Source organism: Coregonus clupeaformis, unplaced genomic scaffold (assembly GCF_020615455.1).
Source record: "Coregonus clupeaformis isolate EN_2021a unplaced genomic scaffold, ASM2061545v1 scaf0145, whole genome shotgun sequence".
Classification (NCBI taxonomy): Eukaryota; Metazoa; Chordata; class Actinopteri; order Salmoniformes; family Salmonidae; genus Coregonus; species Coregonus clupeaformis.
The window spans coordinates 330588-352342 of record NW_025533600.1 but is presented as its reverse complement, the minus strand read 5'-3'; the positions used below and the strand labels follow the sequence as shown (position 1 = coordinate 352342).

The 21755-nt window shown below is 43.1% G+C and overlaps 1 protein-coding gene across 1 annotated transcript in view; it reads right to left on the bottom strand.

Moving 5' to 3' along the window:
- Window positions 1-9253: 9253 nt before the first annotated feature.
- prkcab (protein kinase C, alpha, b) overlaps window positions 9254-21755 on the bottom strand; it is a 190537-nt gene continuing 178035 nt past the window's right edge. Inside the window, exons 15-17 of the mRNA XM_041870974.2 lie at window positions 19613-19720; window positions 14466-14606; window positions 9254-12110 (exon numbers count right to left, since the gene is read on the bottom strand). Of these exons, the coding sequence (XP_041726908.1) occupies window positions 11943-12110; window positions 14466-14606; window positions 19613-19720 (417 nt within the window). The 3' untranslated portion in view covers window positions 9254-11942. The remainder of the gene's footprint in view (window positions 12111-14465; window positions 14607-19612; window positions 19721-21755) is intronic.

Here is a 21755-nt window from a genome sequence, read left to right as displayed (position 1 = left end):
AGAGAGAGAGAGAGAGAGAGAGAGAGAACGTGCGAGAGCACGAACCAAAACAAACTATTTCATCAGGTTACATACCGTCTTGCACTTTTTCTGAGAAAGGTGACGTCAGTATCACCCCCTAAATAAGTTCAGTCACCAATGATAGATGCACGTATGGCTTACTGCATATTTAGAACGTTTTGAGATCATCAATAATGAAATAATACGTTTACCTCTGGATTTCCCTAGATTACCTGAGAGAGATCTTATTGATATACAGTACCAGATACTGTATGTTGTTTAACATATGGCCCAAATGTGCAATTCCTCAAAGTATCCTAAAAATACAACTGCAACATGTCTTCTTATTTAGTGAAAACATGTCACACATTTCTGGTAGAGTGAGCAGAAAGTAACTTCTCACTAGTAAAAAAAGACAAAATAAGCCCCAGCAAAACAGCTGATACAAAGGCATCATAATCACTGTGCCTTTATTCTGTCTGGCACCAAGGCCAGCTCCTGCCCTGAATGAAAGCCAGATGAAGGAGAGATAGAAGGCTTTGGGCTGGATTTAATCCATATAGCAGAAGTATCGCAGAAGATCCGTGTTACAGCTCGGTTTAAATTGAAAGGCAATGCATAGTGATAAGTTGTCTGCTACAGTCACTTTCTCAACAGGGGAGAAAATATTAGTATTCTTGGACCCGTACACACTTAAATTGTGCAAGGAATGTATAACGCATTTGGCACAACCGTTGTGATATGACAGAGAGTTATTCTGTACAAAAATAACAACACAAGCAACACAGACAAAACAGTCCATTGTATCAGAAAAATATCTGTTGTATCACAACCATTGTGTCAAATGCGTTGTAAATAAGTTTTACAATCTGAATGTGTAGGGGGCCCTTGAGTGCTTTACATGAAGCAAACTGTTTACTCATGTATTCAGTATCAGCTTATGTAACCAACAAGGTATATCTCAAGGGTATATCTTATCTAGATTGACTTCCATTAGATTCCAAAAGCATTCTGCATTATTATGGCTTTATGAGCAGGTTCACTTGCTCAGCAACTGGAACATAATAAAAGCCAATGGGGGAGAGAGAGCGAGAGAGGGGGGAGAGAGTGGGAGAAACAACAGACACGTTATGAGGCAAACCGCAGCCCAAAACAAAACAAACAGCAGGACTGTGCTGATTCGTCTGAGGGCTCAGTAGGCTTTGATTGCTGCCAATTTGTCTGTGTGCAGGTTGAGGGTGCTAGACCGCTAAACGCTCCTATCTGGCAGGCCAGAGATAGAGACTTCTGAGGGAGGGGACGTTTGAAGGGTTAATATGACGAGGGCAGACAACCTTTATCCTTTTGCCACTCTGAGGAGACGGAAAAGTTTATTCTGTGACGTTTCTGTCCTTCGGTGAGAAGATACTTAATGTGGCATTTGGATATTGGTGGTTGTTACGTTCTCCCCTCGGGTGTAGTTCGTCTGAGGAGGAGACGTAAATGCCTGTGCACAAGGTAAACTAGATGGATGGGGAAGAAATGTGGGGGGTAATGAACTAAAATAACCAGACAACATCCAGATCTCAAGATTAGCCCTTGGGGGACGTTTAGTAAGGTACTTAAACAAAATATACAACACCCATAAAGAAACAGTAATGAAACAAAACTCAATCAAACAAACCAGGGAAGGTAAGAGAAGGGAATATTTGGGAATGGGGTCCAATTAATGAAAATAAACAAAAGGTCCCTCCTCTTCTACACACCTAAACCTTCCTATCACACTCTAACCCTAACCCACTTTCCTGCCTGTTTACCAAAAAATACAGGAGTGACACCCGCCCGCAGGGGCGGTGTGTTCAATAGGGCGATATGGGCGACGCACTGCCAAACGGGAAAAGGAAGGGATTTTTTTTCTAATCAATTATATCACGGCAACAGTAGTTATCAGTGTTGTAATCTAGACGTCTGATCTGCCACTAAATGTCCAATCAGGCTAAAGTCGTGCTTCAAATGGCCCCCCCCCCCCCCTTTTGGGGCGATTTCAGTCAGGTTGAAAATCGCCCAGAAGTCTCTCATAGACTCCCATGTAAAATCTATTTTTTTCAAATATCAGAGCTTTCAATACAATCTCTATGGGTTTCTGAGGGCTTGCACTTACGCGCTTTCGTCATACGTAACGTAACCATGAACGTAACTAAGAAAAGAGCGGGTAGCAGCGTCAATCAATTCACGTACTACTGGTAAGATTGCTATAGCGTTCAGTGCAACTCGATTGTCTCTTTGAAATAAGTTACTTTTTGTCGGCGAACAAATCAAGATAAATTGGCAACGAAACAATTAGGACCTCCCAGACCAAATTTAATAATTCAACAGGTTTCTACTAAAGGCGGAAAGTCCTACACCCGAGGATTTTCCAAAAATTAGTACGAACGAAAAACCTGGCTAGCAGGCTGCGATGTAGCTAATGCAGTCTTCTGCTACCCCCTGCTTACTCTTTCACCCTGAAGGCGGCACGGCAGACAGCACCGCTTGGACAGCGACTGGTGTGTAACGGACATGCACCATCTTTCAGGAAAGATTAAGAAACATGAGCTGTCAAAGACCCACATGGATAGCTGTTTGAGATTGTCTGCTTTGGGGAGTGAACATTGCCACTCAACTGGATGAGGGATACAGGCTAGCTGTCCGCCGCCACAACGATGAGGTTAGTGTTGATAATCACAAGTTTACTGGAGAACTGAGACCAAGTAGAGACTTTGGACAGGGTGGATATGGTATAATAAAGGCAGTTTATTCAGAGGTAAAGATATCTGGAATCGCGTGCACGGACCCGTTCGTTATCTGAAGACAATGTTTCATTGTGTGCAGACATTTTATGCAATAAATGAAGTAGGTTGAATCTAGTAGTTCTGATCTTCTGATTGGTCCTGATGAGTTGGGCGAGGTCACCTCCAGGCTAGTGTCACTGTTGCATTGGCTCTGAGTCGGGTTCTCTGTCTTCAAATGTTCAGCCTAAGAGAGGGGATTTTTGTGTGTGTGTGTGTGTGTGTGTTTAACAGTGATGATGTGTGTGTGTGTGTGTGTGTGTGTGTGTTTAACAGTGATGATGTGTGTGTGTGTGTTTGTGTGTGTGTGTGTGTGTGTCCTCAGAGCAAGAACTCGTGAGTTGGAAGAACTGAGAGGCCTATGGCGTGGGTGTTGTCCTTGGCCACCTGCTGACAAGGCTGACAAGATAGGACCCTTTTGTCCATTGTTATTGGATAGGAACAGAACTTATAACCAGCTCCTGACCTAAATAGATCTTAGCACAACATTTTACTCAACATATCATATTCCATATTCACTATAACAAATATATTTACTACGACATTAGCAAGAACCGCCACATCCTCAGCCGGCTAATCCAGTGTGTGAAGTTTTGCGGAGTGTTTGAGTTAGCTTTGCGAGGCAAAGATGAAACTGAGGGCTCCACCAACCCTGGTAAGCCAACACTTTTGAGATCAGTCAATAAATGCTTCTGGTATTGACTTATATGCTGCCCCTGTCTTCATGTTGTTGCTGGACATATCTTTTTTAAAATGTGTGTAGGTCACCTAAATCATCAGAAAAATTGCCCCCCCTGAGAATTTTTTCAGGAGCCGCCACTGGGCTAACCTAGTGTGTAAAACAATGGGTTATCTACATGAGAATGTACACCCATGGGCAGATCTACCTTTCCCTTCTCCAGGACCTAGGTAGGTTGGAGTACATCAGGAGGACAGGCTGGAACACAAACAAAGATAAATGAACACAACCAATAGCCAAACAACAAGTGCCCTCTCCCCCCCTCTTCGAGCTCACACGGCAAACAGGTATACTCTCGTCATATCAGCTACAGCTGCCAGGACTCCGGACCGAAGCCACGCCCACCATCATCAGCCGCAACTCAGCACACCTGTAATGCCCAGAACACACAAACACACTACAAAGGAAAATGGGGAGAAAGAAAAACACGAAAGAACAGGAGAAGTACACAATTGTGCTTTTACAGTGTCAAAAGCAGATTGACACTCAGCAGTCCACTCAAAGGACACTGAAGGACTGAGTAACCTAGTCATTGGGGCTACAACAGTTGAGAAATGTATGATAATAACCCGTCATGCCTAAGAATCTGCGTAACTCCCGTCTAGTGGCAGGGGCAGGAAACTGGGTGATAGCGTCCACTTTAGCTGTTACGGTACGCACCTGACCCCGACCCACCTCTTTACCCAAATAGGTAACAGTAGCCTTTCCAAACTCACATTTGGCTAGGTTAAGGGTCAAAGGAGCGCTGGCCAAGCGTGCAAACACAGCCCTCAATGTGCTCATGTGATCAAGCCAGGTAGTCGAATGAACAACCAGGTCATCAAGATATGCGGTACAATCAGGAACATCAGCCAATACAATATTTACCAAACGTTGAAACGTGGCCGGGGCATTCCTCATTCCAAAAGCCATTACCGTGTACTGTCAGAAACTGTCAGGGGTTACAAAAGCAGACACCTCCTTTGAAGGCACCTGCCAATAACCTTTTAACAAGTCAAGCTTAGTAACATACGCAGCCGATCCAATAGTGTCTATACAGTCGTACATGCGAGGTAAAGGGAATGAGTCAGGTATAGTAACATTATTCACTTTTCTAGTCAGTGCAAAACCTTTGAGTCCCGTCAGGCTTTGGAATCAGCAGACAGGAGGAACTCCAAGGACTGCCACTGGGGATTGCCATCTCATTTTCCACTAAATAAGTTACCTCTTTCTTCATCACTCCCCTCTTGGTTGAATTCACACGATAAGGGTGCTGTTTGATTGGAGCAGCATCACCTACATTTATATCATGTTTCAACACATTTGTACGACTGGGAACATCCTTAAAGAGACTCGGAAAATCAGTGATTAGTAATTCAATATCAGCCCTCTGCTGATCATTTAAGTTTAACAAATGGGTTGGGAGAGACGCTACCATCTCCGAATTACACAAACGAGCACACTGCTCAGGAGTATTCCGAATCACCAAACCGTCCTCATCATTTATGCTGACTCCTGGGTGAGTAACCATGCTCACAGAAGCAAAAGAGGATACAACAGGATTTTCACTGGTAATGGGAGATTCGATACCACCTCTAACATGATAGGCTTTAATCATGTTAATGTGACATACCCGAAATGGGCGTCTACGGTCTGGCGTTTTGATAACATAATCAGTATCACTGAGTTTTCGCTCCACCACATATGGGCCAGAGAAACTGGAAGAGAGACACGAGCCGGGTACCCGCAACAACACCAAGACTTGGTCACCTGGTTGAAAAGAACGAGACACAGTGTTTACATCAAAATGACGTTTCATTTTATTTTGTGTGGAAGACAGAATTTCTCTGGCTACAGCACATGCGTCATGCAACCGCTCCCGGACTTGACTAACATAGTCTAGTACATTAATAGAGGACCCAACTGAATCATCAGCCATAATTTGTTCTTTCAGTACCTTTAGAGGCCCTCTCACTGTGTGACCAGAGATTAGCTCAGCTGGGCTAAACCCAAGAGACTCTTATACGGTCTCCCGAATAGAAAACAGAACGTACGGCACCCCCTCATCCCAATCTTTTTCTGTGTCCATACAGTATTTACGCAACATGGCTTTTAGCGTCTGATGCCAACGTTCCAGCGCACCCTGACTCTCCGGGTGGTAAGCGCTAGACATCTGATGGGACACTGACAAGGACTTCAACACACTTACAAACAATCTCGATGTAAAATTAGTGCCTTGATCCATCTGTACGATTTTTGGAAATCCAAAGGTAGAGAAATACTTAATCAGCGCCTTCACAATTGCCTTACTTGTGATTTTACGCATAGGAATCGCCTCTGGGTACCTTGTAGCAGTGCACATTATTGTTAACAAGAATTGATTACCCGACTTAGTCCTGGGTAATGGACCAACACAATCAATTATTACTTTCTCAAATGGCTCTCCCATGACCGGAATCGGGTAGAGAGGAGCCAGGGAAATTACCTGGTTAGGCTTCCCCACCACTTGGCACGTACTACATGTACGGCAATAGCGAGCCACATCCCGTTTCATTCCCCGCCAGAAGAAATGATGGAGGATTTGATCGTATGTTTTAGTCACCCCTAGATGACCAGACCAAGGAATATCATGAGCTAGGGACAACACCTTCGTCTGAAACGTGGCAGGAACTACAATCTGGAAAACGGAACTCCAATCATTTTCTAGGTCAGCCCGGGGAGTCCATTTTCTCATCAAAAGCCCGTTCTCGAGGAAATACATCACACCTTTCCTTTTTGCCTCACTCAAAGGTAATATGGAGGAAAAACATTTGGCCAAACCCACATCCTCTTTCTGGGCAGCTATTAGCTTCTCCCGCGTAACTGGCAACCTTAAACAGTCCACCGAGGAAGCCATTGTCTTGTCTTTATTTCCATCATCATGATCAGAACTCACTGGGAACACAAGAGTAGAACATTGGGTATCTTCCCCCTTCAACATAGGTGCAAGCACAGAGTCAGCTAAGTCTACCATGGTACCTAAGCGACACGACTGCGCACGCGTAATGGCACACGCTGGAAATGCTTCGGGAAACGTAGTGGCCAAAACATCAGCACTTGACTGAGCATCAGGCTTGTCCAGCACTTCTAACACAGGCACCACTTTGCCTCCTGCTAGATCGTTACCCATGATTAGAGCAACCCCATTTACGGGAAGCTCGGACTGTACACCGATTCTGAAACATCCACTCACTAGATCAGAAGTCAAATGGACAGTATGTAACGGAACAGGCACACAACCCATTTCGATCCCCCTTAATAATACACTAGAGCCACAATAAGACTCCTCTGACCAGGGCAGAACACTTGAGAGAATTACAGACTGAGCCGCACCAGTATCTCTCAATATCAAAACTGGCTTTTGTTCTCCAGAATCACCTGTCAGTGAAACAAAGCCTTTAAATATGAACGGGTCGTATGTGGGATCGGGACGACTTAGTACAACCCCAGGACTCTCCTTTACAGAGCTCTTAGAGTTTACCTTAATCAAACCCACACTTTATGGGGTTTAGGGGTTGAGGGTGGTGACTTGCGTTTTAGAGACATACATCCCGAAATTACATGTCCGACTTTATGACAGTAAAAACAGGGGCGTTCCTCCTTTTGATTCAGCCGTGTACTTCCTGAGTAACAGGAGAAGATACTACCGGTCTATTCTCACTACGGGGTGTGGGAAACACCGTTTTATGCTTGCTTTTCAGCAAGAATACTTTTGAAGTCTGTGAGGCAAAGCGGGATTCCTCATGGATAGCAATAGTGATATACAGTACAATGATACAGTAAAGCGTCCAACATGTAGAATCTACATTTGAAGTCTGGGAGGCTACAGAAAGCAAAACGACACAAATGAAGCTGATGGCATTTTCATAGCTTTATTCATACACAGTCTCCTTCATACCCCAGTTAGCAAAGGGACATGGGAGAACTTGGCAAACAAAAGCAAGGAGAGTGACATGAAAATAAAGCATACAAAACATCCCTGTGTTGTGGTCCCATGATCATCATGGTGATTAAAATAATGACTGCAAGTGATTGTAGTATATCCTAAAAGTACATATTGTATGGAGGTTTTGTGTCGCTAGTAGTCCAAACACCGCCCACTCACTAGACATAGATTCTCAATGTGAGACGTCATTCACAGGGCTAACTATAGTTGGCCTATTTTTCCCACTATTATCTGATAAGTGCTATATTCTCCATGTAGAAACCTCCACAGCTTTGAAGTAAGATATAATATCTGTTCTCTAGATGGACAGAAAATATCCTGACTCAGCTTCAATGAAATACTTCTCAGTTTGTCTCATCAGCAATGTTGTGTAAACGTATGGTTCCCCTTATTTCTAACAGGTCCATTTGGTCCAGATGGGAGACTTTAATACTCCAATTTATTCAAAGTTACATGTTAACATAATTTCAGTAGTCATCCCCATTGAACAGCTACATTTCAAGGACATGCTACAAATACCTTTGTCTAACAGAAACGGATTAAATGCAAGAAATTTGGCAATAGGCTGAAACGCCAAAACAACTGTGTCTCTGTGGTCAGGGTGTATTAAACAATAAACCAACGTTTCTTTATTCTTTGGCTGTTCAGTTGTGTCTAATTGAACTTCCTGTGCTTGCTCTGTGTTGATCTCTCATTATGTACACTACCGTTCAAAAGTTTGGGGTGACTTAGACATTTCCTTGTTGTTTTGTCCATTAAAATAACATAGAATTGATCAGAAATACAGTGTAGACATTGTTAATGTTGTAAATGGCTATTGCAGCTGGAAACGGCTGGTTTTTAATGGAATATCTACATAGGCGTACAGAGGCCCATTATCAGCAACCATCAGTCCTGTGTTCCAATGGCACGTTGTGTTTGCTAATCCAAGTGTATCATTTTAAAAGGCTAATTGATCATTAGAAAACCCTTTTGCAATTATGTTAGCACAGCTGAAAACTGTTGTACTGATTAAATAAGCAGTCTGAGATATGGCTTTTTCTTTGCAACTCTGCCTAGAAGGTCAGCATCCCGGAGTCGCCTCTTCACTGTTGACGTTGAGACTGGTGTTTTGCGGGTACTATTTAATGAAGCTGCCAGTTGAGGACCTGTGAGGCGTCTGTTTCTTAAACTAGACACTCTAATGTATTTGTCCTCTTGCTCAGTTGTGCACCGGGGCCTCCCACTCCTCTTTCTATTCTGGTTAGAGCCCGTTTGCGCTGTTCTGTTAAGGGAGTAGTACACAGCGTTGTACGAGATCTTCAGTTTCTTGGCAATTTCTCGCATGGAATAGCCTTCATTTCTCAGAACAAGAATAGACTGACGGGTTTCAGAAGAAAGTTATTTGTTTCTGGCCATTTTCAGCCTGCAATCGAACCCACAATTGCTGATGCTCCAGATACTCAACTAGTCTCAAGAAGGCCAGTTTTATTGCTTATTTAATCAGCACAACAGTTTTCAGCTGTGCTAACATAATTGCAAAAGGGTTTTCTAATGATCAATTAGCCTTTTAAAATGATAAACTTGGATTAGCAAACACAACGTGCTTTTGGAACACAGGACTGATGGTTGCTGATAATGGGCCTCTGTACGCCTATGTAGATATTCCATTAAAAATCAGCAGTTTCCAGCTACAATAGCCATTTACAACATTAACAATGTCTACACTGTATTTATGATCAATTTGATGTTATTTTAATGGACAAAAAATTTGCTTTTCTTTCGAAAAACAAGGACATTTCTAAGTGACCCCAAACTTTTGAACGGTAGTGTAGGTTCTCAGTTTGGCACAGGTGAAAACTTCTACATAACCACAACCAAAACAGAAGAGACAGAAAATTCCAATTGTTATGTGCATGGCTTAAATGTGAGTTCTGACTGAACTTGGAACTTGGTTGAGTCAGGAGACTGAACACTAATAAACCAATGGAGAAGAGGAGAACAGAAAGAGGCGAGAAGTGTACAGGGAGGGACAAGCAGGACAGGCGTGTGTCTCACTGTGATGGTTGGTGACACATTAACTTCATACTGTATACCTGGGGACCTGTGTTAACATGCATCATGCCTTCTCTCATGCTTAGATCTTACCCTCACATGCACACAGTTAAAGCCAGAAAACACGCTTCTGCCTCTAATAGAAGAGAAACCAAGGCTAGGAGTAGGAGTAGGAGTGCATTCAACCAGGGACCACGCACCACAGTCACACATACTGTACATACTACATACCCTCTATGCAACATTAAAGGTAGAGTCAGCAATATGACGTAGATGCACAAAGTAAACGGCATAGTGGGTCAATCTCTGCAACACACTGAGAGGCAGTTTTGTTCCCGTGGCTACCACGTTGTAAGAGCGTGAAGCAAACCCATGCACAGATACTGTGTGTGACTTTGTGAGAGCAAAGTCTTGAAACTTGCTCATCGCAATATCTGCGGTGCTGCTCGTGCAACATCATTTCGCTGACTCTACCTTTAAAATAGTGAAAAACAAACTGTGGATAAATAGAGAAAATACATATTACAAGGTTTCGCTGATAACAAAGCTACCAAAGATTCAGCCAAACGTCATCCGTTTTTGGGATAGTCATCTAAACATAGAAATGTTTAACCTGTCTAAGGTAGTAAAAGCACATTCAGTTTGTGGTATAAAATCTGCGAGTAATTTCTCTTTTTGAAAAAGCTCTTTCGATATTTAAAAATGGTCGACAAATAGGGTAAACAACATTCTCTCTGGACAGAAATGTATTGAGCGAAACGTACGGAATATGTTTAATAAGTAAGAATGAAAAATAATTGATCTGAATCTCATTCAACTTTTCAGTGGGGTAGGACTTTCATACAGACAACAATTATATAATCAACAAATATCATAATACTTGGTTTTACAATGATACATTTCAGACGTGTACTGCATCCCCTAGAAAGTCATCTAGAGCTTATTCATAGTCAGGAAATAAGCATGCGACCGAGAACTGAATAGTGCATATGGAAAGAGCATTTTCAGTAGTAAAATCAAAACATTTTCTTCTCATAAACCTCCGTTCTAGATTTCTCCCCCTAAATAGAAGTCCGGAATACCAAGTTACATGTTGTCGCAAACCCCATGCGGAACAGAACCATCTCCTCAATTCAGTCTTGCTCATAGATTCTCCTAAATAACTCTGAGAATATTGGTGCCAGTGCTTTCACCAACAATAAAATTGGACTCCATCTAAAATGTTCATCATTGTTTCATCAGTCAACTGTTCATACCGACCAAAAAGCTGTTCTTTAACAACATACTAGGTTAGACACAGCTATACTTGGTGGGTTATGTTTTAGTAACATTGTGTAGACGTTTGGTAACGGTTTGTAAACATTTGTTAATGGTTTGGAGTATATTAATAAAACTGCCAGAGAAACACTGTGTTGAGCTTAGTTTAGCGTGCTGACACCATCAGAAGGGTTAACGAGGAAAGACATCATAGTTGACTACAGGAATTTAGTAAGAAACGGATGCTGTAGATAGTATATGTTTATATAGATATGTACTGTAATAAAATGATTTGTTTCACCTCTATTTTGGCACTGGTGTAACAGTAGACAATAGACCTCTCTTCTCTGTAGGTATATAAATATAATCTAGAATGTGGTGTAGCAGACTGTTTAGAAATGGCAGTACAGTACACTAGGTACAGTAGAGGGAGGAAAGGTAAGGACAGGAGAGTAATAACAGGGTACGTTCCATAGCACGTCATCGCATGGAGGAGGGAGGGAATTCTCTCTTTCTATCCATAGCAACAAACTGAGGAATCATGGGATATGTAGTCCCACAGACAACTTCCGGACAAGAAAGGACTGTACTGTAGGGTTTGGCTCTAGGTTCTAGAGCAAGTAGGAGGTTCTGGAACTGGGGAAACAATGGAACACATTCCTGAATGTTAGGGCAGTAGGTTGCAGAGCTAAAGGGTTGCCCATGGTAACAGTGTGCAATTCATCTCAACCCTCACTGTACTGTAGCAGGCCTACTTCTCAAATCAATGTATCCATGATTACTGCGCTCAATCACCAGATATACTCAGACATACTCCCCTGTACACATACCCTTCCTCTCCCCCCTCCCTTACCCCCTCCATCGCATCAGACAAATTCCAATCGAGATCGTTCGTGGACAGCTTGTTTACAGAATGTCGCCGACTCAAGTCCATAGAACACATGAAGATAATATTAGTCTCTTTGACAAAGGGACAATAGGGGATTGGTGGTCAATCTGGAGGGTTGCTGTCCCAGTCCCAGTCCCAGTCCCAGTCCCAGTCCCAGTCCCAGTCCCAGTCCACATGGCTCTCTCACGCTCTCGCTTTCTCTCTCTCCCCTCTCTCTCTCTCTCTTCCTCCTCTCCTTGATCTCTCCCCTCCTCATACCACACTGTGAAGGAGGGAAGGGTGGATGAACTGTGGGTTGATGTAGGAGAAACCAGCAAAGTCGCTCTGGTCGATGTTGGCGATGACTAGCTGGTCCGGAGGGGTCAACATGGGTTGGGTGCGTGTGAAGAACTTGTCAAAGTTTTCTGCTCCTTTGCCACCCTGTGTGTGTGAGAGAGAGAGAGGGGGGAGGTAGAGGGAGAGACAGAGACATGGCTGATATTAGGCGGTAAAGGGAAGTACATTAAGTTGCCCACAGCAAGGGGATGTCTAGCTGTCAATTTTTGTGGGTGAATGATCTCATTACGACAGTATACTGTATCTCACAATACCTCCAGAATGATCTCATTACAACAGTATACTGTACCTCACGATACCTCCACAATGATCTCATTACAACAGTATACTGTACCTCACAATACCTCCAGAATGATCTCATTACGACAGTATACTGTACCTCACGATACGTCCACAATGATCTCATTACAACAGTATACTGTACCTCACAATACCTCCAGAATGATCTCATTACGACAGTATACTGTACCTCACAATACCTCCAGAATGATCTTAGGCTGGAGAACGAGAGAGGGTTAGGGGTTAAGGGTTAAGGCTAGGGGTTAAGGTTAGGCTGGAGGACGAGAGAGGGTTAGGGGTTAGGCTGGAGAACGAGAGAAGGTTAAGGGTTAGACTGGAGAACGAGAGAGGGTTAGGGGTTAAGGGATCATTCTGGAGGTACCTCACGATACCTCCAGAATGATCTCATTACGACAGTATACTGTACCTCACGATACCTCCACAATGATCTCATTACAACAGTATACTGTACCTCACAATACCTCCACAATGATCTCATTACGACAGTATACTGTACCTCACAATACCTCCAGAATGATCTCATTACGACAGTATACTGTACCTCACAATACCTCCAGAATAAATGGAGACCAGAATTAGCTCTGTTTGTATGTGAACCCACACTGATACATCCGCCATGTAGCCATGTGGTTGATGTGGTGTGAGGGCTAGGATGCTTTTAGAGCTATTTTTAAACCTATGTATTCTTAAACCTCTGTAGGAGGGTTCGGTCGCAAAGCCCCCACGCCTGGCAAGTGTGTTTGTAGGAAAAGGAGGGGGCAGCGATGGAGAGAGGTTGGATGGAGGGAGAGAGGGGTGGTGGGGGTTGGGTCACAAAGCCCCCACGCCTGGTTGCGAGTGTGTGTTTAGCAATAGGAGGGGTGGCAAAGGAGGGATGGTGGGATGGAGGGAGGGTTGGAGGAGGGTAGATGGTGGCTGCAGCTGTACTCTAGCAGTCTTTTAACCTCCCACACTGACACATGGCTGCAGGCTATCATAACCCACACAGGGTAGGAGATGAATCAGAGAGACACACACACACATGCACGAACACACGCACAAACACACGGACGAACACACACACACACACACACTAAGTGATGCCTAGATTTCTACAGTGGCCAATTTAGTTATGGAAACATACTCTCTAAAACTCTTGAAAAATAGTTGTACAACTCTTTAGAAATATGATATAAACCCCACTTATGAGTAAAAGTCCAGCTGAAGTGTGTGGCTTTGATGTTGTGCAACAGAGTGGTGAGTGGTGCTCTCCAGCCTTGCAGCCCTTTCCTGCAGTCAAATGACCAAATCGCCCTCTAGTGGCCTCATGGGTGGAATGTTATAAATATTTTTCAGAAACATGATTTATTTTTAAATGCAGAAAATTCAGTGTTTCTATATCAAACTGTTTTGTTATATTTCAGTCTTCTGTGATGTATAAAGTGTAATATTGGGATTTAAACAAAAATTGAATACATTTCAACTCTATATCTGACATGGTGCAGGTGTCTTCTTATTTTTAAGACCATAGCCATGTGTGTGAGGTGTATACTTTTGTTTCAAAGTAGATTTATTTAAGACTACCAAGAAACATTCTATGTGACCCTGATTTAGCCCACTGCAGTAAAAGGTTAAAGTGTCAATCTGTGTTTGCTACATCCATTTCATGATATATACCCATTGATTCTTGAATATAACTTATAAAATCCTCATGAGCTTAGTTAAATGTGTTTACTCCATAAGAACCCAAAATATAAGCTTGTTTTACTCCTTTGTTAGTAAACAAAGTAATCGTAAACAAAAACTGTATCACCTCAAAACATGGTTAAAACTGTAATTTTGATATCACGGATGGTCAGCCTTTTTATCCATAGCTCTGTCTATGAATTTGACAGTGGATACATTTCTCCAGCCCCATCACTTACTGTAGCTATCAGTGGCGGGGAGGCGTTTTGTTATTGTTTAAACTGAAGATTTCCCCTTTAAAGAGACTTGTTATGACAGCAGTCTGTGCATGTGGATAAAATGGACTCTTTCATCTGATCATAGACTTCCAATAACTTCTGGAATGACACTACTAGCTGGGTAACTCATGCACGCACACACACACACACACACACACACACACACACACACACACACATACACACACACACACACCGTTTTAGGCTTGAATGGCGGTTGGATCTCTCTGTTGGCGAGGCGGTCCCAGTCGATGCGTCTGAAGAAGGCCTGCTCCCGGATGTCCCTCTCGCCCTCCGGACCACAGCCGAGACGCTTTGATGGGTGCTTAGTCATGAACTGGCGGGAGGGGGAAGTAAAGTGATGGGGGGGAGAGGGGAGTGCGGGAGAGAGAGAGGGGAGATTAGGGATTAGAGGGTGAGTGAGGGAGATGGGGGAGAGGGAGAGAGAGAGAGGGAGAGAGAGAGAGAGAAAGAGAGAGTGAGAGAGAAAGAAAGAGAGAGAGAGAAGCCCATAACTGAGCATTAACCCATTATAGAAGTTATAATTGTATAGCCTTGACAACAGCAATTCTTTATTTCTGGTGGTCTATAGTGTAGCTTCCCTTCAACTCTTAAAGCCACTCCATGTTTCCCTTTCCAATAGCTTTCCTTAATAACCTTATTTTTGATCCATATTTTCATTATTCAGAATCCAGCCTAGAAATAGAAAGGGGAGGAAATTGCAAAATATGGTTTTCAATAATATGTATTTAGCTCCTATTTTATTCAACCCCAAATCGTATCATTTAATAATGATTTAATAGATCATATAGATCTAAAGGTGGCGGAGAGAAGGGTTGAGGAAACACGCCTCTGTTGTCACGACTACAATAGCATCAGATGATGAATTACTGTATATGTTCAGGAGCAGGTAGAGCGGATGACATCATCCCTAAGTAACTGAACCGAAAACGTTATTAAAAGACTTGATCTTCCCACCAGAACATCTAAATTGAATCTCTTCTGTGTGTAAATTGCTGCAGAAGTCTAATTTCCATGGTATATAAGCATGGCCACCCACAGAAAGAAGAAGAAGACTGTGTGATTGTGATACCAAGTAGACCAGGGATGGTCAACTGGTTACCCGGTTTTGTAGGAACTTATAATAATAATATGCCATTTAGCAGACGCTTTTATCCAAAGCGACTTACAGTCATGTGCGCATACATTTTTACGTATGGGTGGTCCCGGGGATCGAACCCACTACCCTGGCGTTACAAGCGCCATGCTCTACCAATTGAGCTACATAGGACCACAACTGAACTTAGTCAGGATCTTAACTTACTGTTGAGAGTTAGAATAGTAGAATACACAAGGTGCAATTTTGAAATTTGGTTGTGCATCAGCAGTTTTTTTCTTGTTATGTCAGTTACTGACAGTCACTCAATTAGCCCATGTCAGCAACTTTTTTTGGATTGGTAAGTTAGTCTAGCCAGCTATCTAAACGTGTAGTAATCATGGTCGAATTACTGACCGGGGGTCCTTAATTGATTTTTGTTACTGAAAACATTTCTCATCACCCTATGGCAAAATGTGTTAAAACTGCACATTTTTTCTCTCCACCCCCTGGCAATTTTGGTTGAATTGCATGAAATTAGTTATTATATTATATTAATTGCTAAATCTTCTCTCCGCCCCATGGGAAAATGTGTAGAAATGCAGCAAACTTGCTTTAAAACTGCAACATTTTCTCAACGCTCCATGGCAAAACTTTGTTGGGGGTGCCAACAAAATTTCACTTAGGGCCCCAAAAGGCTAGGGTCGACTCTGACTGCATGTGTGGTTATGGATGTGGTTATTCAGATCCGTGAACTCATGATGAGTTCAGATTTTTTGAGGCCCCCACCCCTATCAAAGTTGCCCATCCCTGAAGTAGACCCCTAGAGAGAATCAGATGCTCACTAGATTAGAACAGGACTCTGTTTTGAATAATTCAGAAATGTATATTTTCTTCAACTCAATGGAATATAGTCATATGATAAGCATCTTTGTGTCTGTTAAGGAATAAAACAAATTCTTGAAAGTTCTATCCATCTTGTCGATTTAATGTTTAATTAAAAGCCTACTCGACAACACCCAACCCTTGTACATCATTCTGTTTTTGAGTCGGAGCATGCCATCTAGTTCAAAATCATATTGGCACGGTTGTGTGGTGTCTCCACAATGGTGTTAATATTTTGGTGCAGACAAACTCAACATAAATATCTGTTGCATCACAAGCTTTGTGTGAAATGCTTTGTAGATCAGTTGAGCAACCTATGTATAGGGTCATCGATGAGTTACTGTAGGAGAGATAGAAACCCATATCTCCCAGTGAGTTACTGTAGTAGAGATAGAAACCCAGATCTCCCAGTGTGTTACTGTAGGAGAGATATAACCCCATATCTCCCAGTGAGTTACTGTAGTAGAGATAGAAACCCAGATCTCCCAGTGTGTTACTGTAGGAGAGATATAACCCCATATCTCCCAGTGAGTTACTGTAGTAGAGATAGAAACCCAGATCTCCCAGTGTGTTACTGTAGGAGAGATATAACCCCATATCTCCCAGTGTGTTACTGTAGCAGAGATACAACCCCATATCTCCCAGTGAGTTACTGTAGGAGAGATAGAAACCCAGATCTCCCAGTGTGTTACTGTAGGAGAGATAGAAACCCAGATCTCCCAGTGTGTTACTGTAGGAGAGATATAACCCCATATCTCCCAGTGAGTTACTGTAGTAGAGATAGAAACCCAGATCTCCCAGTGTGTTACTGTAGGAGAGATATAACCCCATATCTCCCAGTGTGTTACTGTAGCAGAGATACAACCCCATATCTCCCAGTGAGTTACTGTAGGAGAGATAGAAACCCAGATCTCCCAGTGTGTTACTGTAGGAGAGATAGAAACCCAGATCTCCCAGTGTGTTACTGTAGGAGAGATATAACCCCATATCTCCCAGTGAGTTACTGTAGTAGAGATAGAAACCCAGATCTCCCAGTGTGTTACTGTAGGAGAGATACAACCCCATATCTCCCAGTGTGTTTCTGTAGTAGAGATACAACCCCATATCTCCCAGTGAGTTACTGTAGGAGAGATATAACCCCATATCTCCCAATGAGTTACTGTAGGAGGGATACAACCCCATATCTCCCAGTGTGTTACTGTAGGAGAGATACAACCCCATATCTCCCAGTGAGTTACTGTAGGAGAGATACAACCCCATATCTCCCAGTGTGTTACTGTAGGAGAGATACAACCCCATATCTCACAGTGTGTTACTGTAGAACGGATACAACCCCATATCTCCCAGTGTGTTACTGTAGGAGGGATACAACCCCATATGTCCCAGTGCGTTACTGTAGGAGAGATACAACCCCATATCTCCCAGTGTGTTACTGTAGGAGAGATACAACCCCATATCTCTAAGTGAGTTACTGTAGGAGAGATACAACCCCATATCTTCCAGTGTGTTACTGTAGGAGAGATACAACCCCATATATCCCAGTGTGTTACTGTAGGAGGGATACAACCCCATATCTCCCAGTGTGTTACTGTAGGAGGGATACAACCTCATATCTCCCAGTGAGTTACTGTAGGAGGGATACAACCCCATATCTCCCAGTGAGTTACTGTAGGAGAGATACAACCCCATATCTCCCAGTGAGTTACTGTAGGAGAGATACAACCCCATATCTCCCAGTGTGTTACTGTAGGAGGGATACAACCCCATATCTCCCAATGAGTTACTGTAGGAGAGATACAACCCCATATCTCCCAGTGAGTTACTGTAGGAGAGATACAATCCCATATCTCCCAGTGAGTTACTGTAGGAGAGCTACAACCCCATATCTCCCAGTGAGTTACTGTAGGAGAGATACAACCCCATATCTCCCAGTGAGTTACTGTAGGATAGATACAACCCCATATCTCCCAGTGAGTTACTGTAGGATAGATACAACCCCATATCTCCCAGTGTGTTACTGTAGTAGAGATACAACCCCATATCTCCCAGTGAGTTACTGTAGGAGAGATACAACCCCATATCTCCCAGTGTGTTACTGTAGGAGAGATACAACCCCATATCTCCCAGTGTGTTACTGTAGGAGAGATACAACCCCATATCTCCCAGTGTGTTACTGTAGGAGAGATACAACCCCATATCTCCCAGTGTGTTACTGTAGAAGAGATACAAACCCATATCTCCCAGTGAGTTACTGTAGGAGAGATACAACCCCATATCTCCCAGTGTGTTACTGTAGGAGGGATACAACCCCATATCTCCCAGTGTGTTACTGTAGGAGAGATACAACCCCATATCTCCCAGTGTGTTACTGTAGGAGAGATACAACCCCATATCTCTAAATGAGTTACTGTAGGAGAGATACAACCCCATATCTCCCAGTGTGTTACTGTAGGAGAGATACAACCCCATATATCCCAGTGTGTTACTGTAGGAGGGATACAACCCCATATCTCCCAGTGTGTTACTGTAGGAGGGATACAACCCCATATCTCCCAGTGAGTTATTGTAGGAGAGATACAACTCCATATCTCCCAGTGAGTTACTGTAGGAGAGATACAATCCCATATCTCCCAGTGAGTTACTGTAGGAGAGATACAACCCCATATCTCCCAGTGAGTTACTGTAGGAGAGATACAACCCCATATCTCTCAGTGAGTTACTGTAGGAGAGATAGAAACCCATATCTCCCAGTGTGTTACTGTAGGAGAGATACAACCCCATATCTCCCAGTGTGTTACTGTAGGAGGGATACAACCCCATATCTCCCAGTGTGTTACTGTAGGAGGGAAACAACCCCATATCTCCAAGTGAGTTACTGTAGGATAGATACAACCCCATATCTCCCAGTGTGTTACTGTAGGAGAGCTACAACCCCATATCTCCCAGTGTGTTACTGTAGGAGAGATACAACCCCATATCTCCCAGTGTGTTACTGTAGGAGAGATACAACCCCATATCTCTAAGTGAGTTACTGTAGGAGAGATACAACCCCATATCTCCCAGTGAGTTACTGTAGGAGAGATACAACCCCATATCTCCCAGTGTGTTACTGTAGGAGAGATACAACCCCATATCTCTAAGTGAGTTACTGTAGGAGAGATACAACCCCATATCTCCCAGTGAGTTACTGTAGGAGAGATACAACCCCATATCTCCCAGTGAGTTACTGTAGGAGAGATACAACCCCATATCTCCCAGTGTGTTACTGTAGGAGAGATACAACCCCATATCTCCCAGTGTGTTACTGTAGGAGAGATACAAACCCATATCTCCCAGTGAGTTACTGTAGGAGAGCTACTTACTCCCTTGCAGATGACGACGGCCTCTTTAGACATGGACTTGGGGTAGGACACGTTGTGCTCCATGATGGACTGGAACAACTCATCTTCATCCTCTCCATCGAAGGGCGGCTTCAGGGAAACAACACACACAAGGTATTCACTGATACAGTTGACAACCAAAATGTTCATACAAGTGAGGGTCCACATTTTACTGCAATTTGCTTACTGAAGGTCCACATTTGTAGCAACATGGTTATAGTGGATTAGATATGAAAACAAGTTTACTGTACATACTTATGGTATCCTTAAAGTATATCTTGAAAAAGGACACATAGCCAAAGAAACGTGACCAACCATGTCTCCTGTCAATCCCCTTGTCTTTGTGATCTTAAACAGTGTGATACCACAGTTTTGTGTGCAGGGTACAAAGAGGGACCGGACTAGCCACCACTCTGAGGTGGAATAAAACAGAGGACAGGAGGGAACTGAGCCCTAAAAACCCAGCAGCCACTCAGAACCAACATATCATTTCTCCTTGTTGTGTGTGTATTTGAGTTCCTTTAATGTTCCTCTGTGTAGTCTTTCACCTGTCATAGAACTCATTGTTGTACAGTGGGTTCATATTGGCAATAGATGCCAGAGATATTTCTCTTCTGATTAATCTGTTTAGATTGTCCCATCAGAATGCAATGAGGTGCTTTGCCCTGTTATTGAGTGCTACTGTGACAACAACGCCAAGGTTGTGGGTTCAATTCCAACAGGAGACATACTGTATGGTATCACACTTGGCAGACTGAGTCTCTGGATGTCAAAAGGTTGCTACAAGTCTCTATGTATGACTATGGGTTACATTTGACATTTTTGTCAATTAGCAGACACTCTTATCCAGGGTTGCTGGGTGGAACTAACAGTACAGTGAATAAATGTTATTATAAACGTCCCCAGACAGAATTGAACCCATGACGCTGGTGTTGCTAGCTCCACAATCTTACCAACTGAGCTACACAGGACTATAATCAGGACCTACATCAATACATGGATGACCTAACCATGTAGGGGAAACTGCAGTGTACATGGGTGAGGTTTACAATTTCACCACTTCGGTTGAGTTGAAGTGCTCAGTTCTCTGTGCTAATTAAGGGCAGACCCGTCGCCAGACCTCAGTGATAAGGGGGGCATATGAAATGCATGGGAGGGCAGGGCACAATTATTATTAGCCTACAGTACGTATATTTAATAATAAATTCCCTCAAGTGGGGGGGGGGCACAAGCATTTTTGGGGGCGGGCCCGGCCCCCTATGGCCCGCCCATAGCGACGGGTGTGATTAAGGGTACTGTCTTGTGTTAGATTTAACGGAGGGAAATTACAGCAAAATGTCAAGATGACCTCCACTGAGCAGACAAGAGGCGTATCAAAGCACTACACCATTGCCGTTGCCAGGCAACTGAAGTGGTAACAAAGTGGAGTTTTCAGAAGTGTTCCGTAAGGACTACTGATTATAGCTACTATATACTATATAGCCTCGTTATTGTTCTTTTATTGTGTTACTTATTTTATTTAGTAAATATTTTCTTAACTCTTATTTCTTGAACTGCATTGTTGGTTAAGGGCTCGTAAGTAAGCATTTCACGGTAAGGTCTACACCTGTTGTATTCGGCGCATGTGACAAAAAAAATGGATTTGATTTGATTTGTGTGTGGTTGTGTGTGTAAGTGTGTGTGTATGTGTGTGTGTGTGTGTGTGTGTGTAGTTTGTGAGTGGTAATGACTCTGATTGTGTGTATGTGTGTGCGTGTATATGTGTGGTAATCATCTCATCTTTAATTAACAGAATAATGGGGCCTTAAGAATCCCGTAAGCCATTTGGAGAGACCTTTACAAACTGTCCTGTGAGTGTGCATGCCTGCGTGCGTGTGTGTGCGTGTCCTGAGGTTTAGATGAGTTAAATACACCATATTGTCTGCAAGTGGCATCCACAGGTATTCATAAAGGACACCAATCAAGGACACCAATGTACTGTATGTCTCTGAAGAAAAGGTGTCATAAGAGGTGCAGTATGGTGAACCCCTGCTACAGCCACAGTGTTATGGTGCCAATCATTCCATTCCTTTGGGATTCAGGCGTGAAGATATCCCCATACATATAGGCTAGTAGGATCCATACA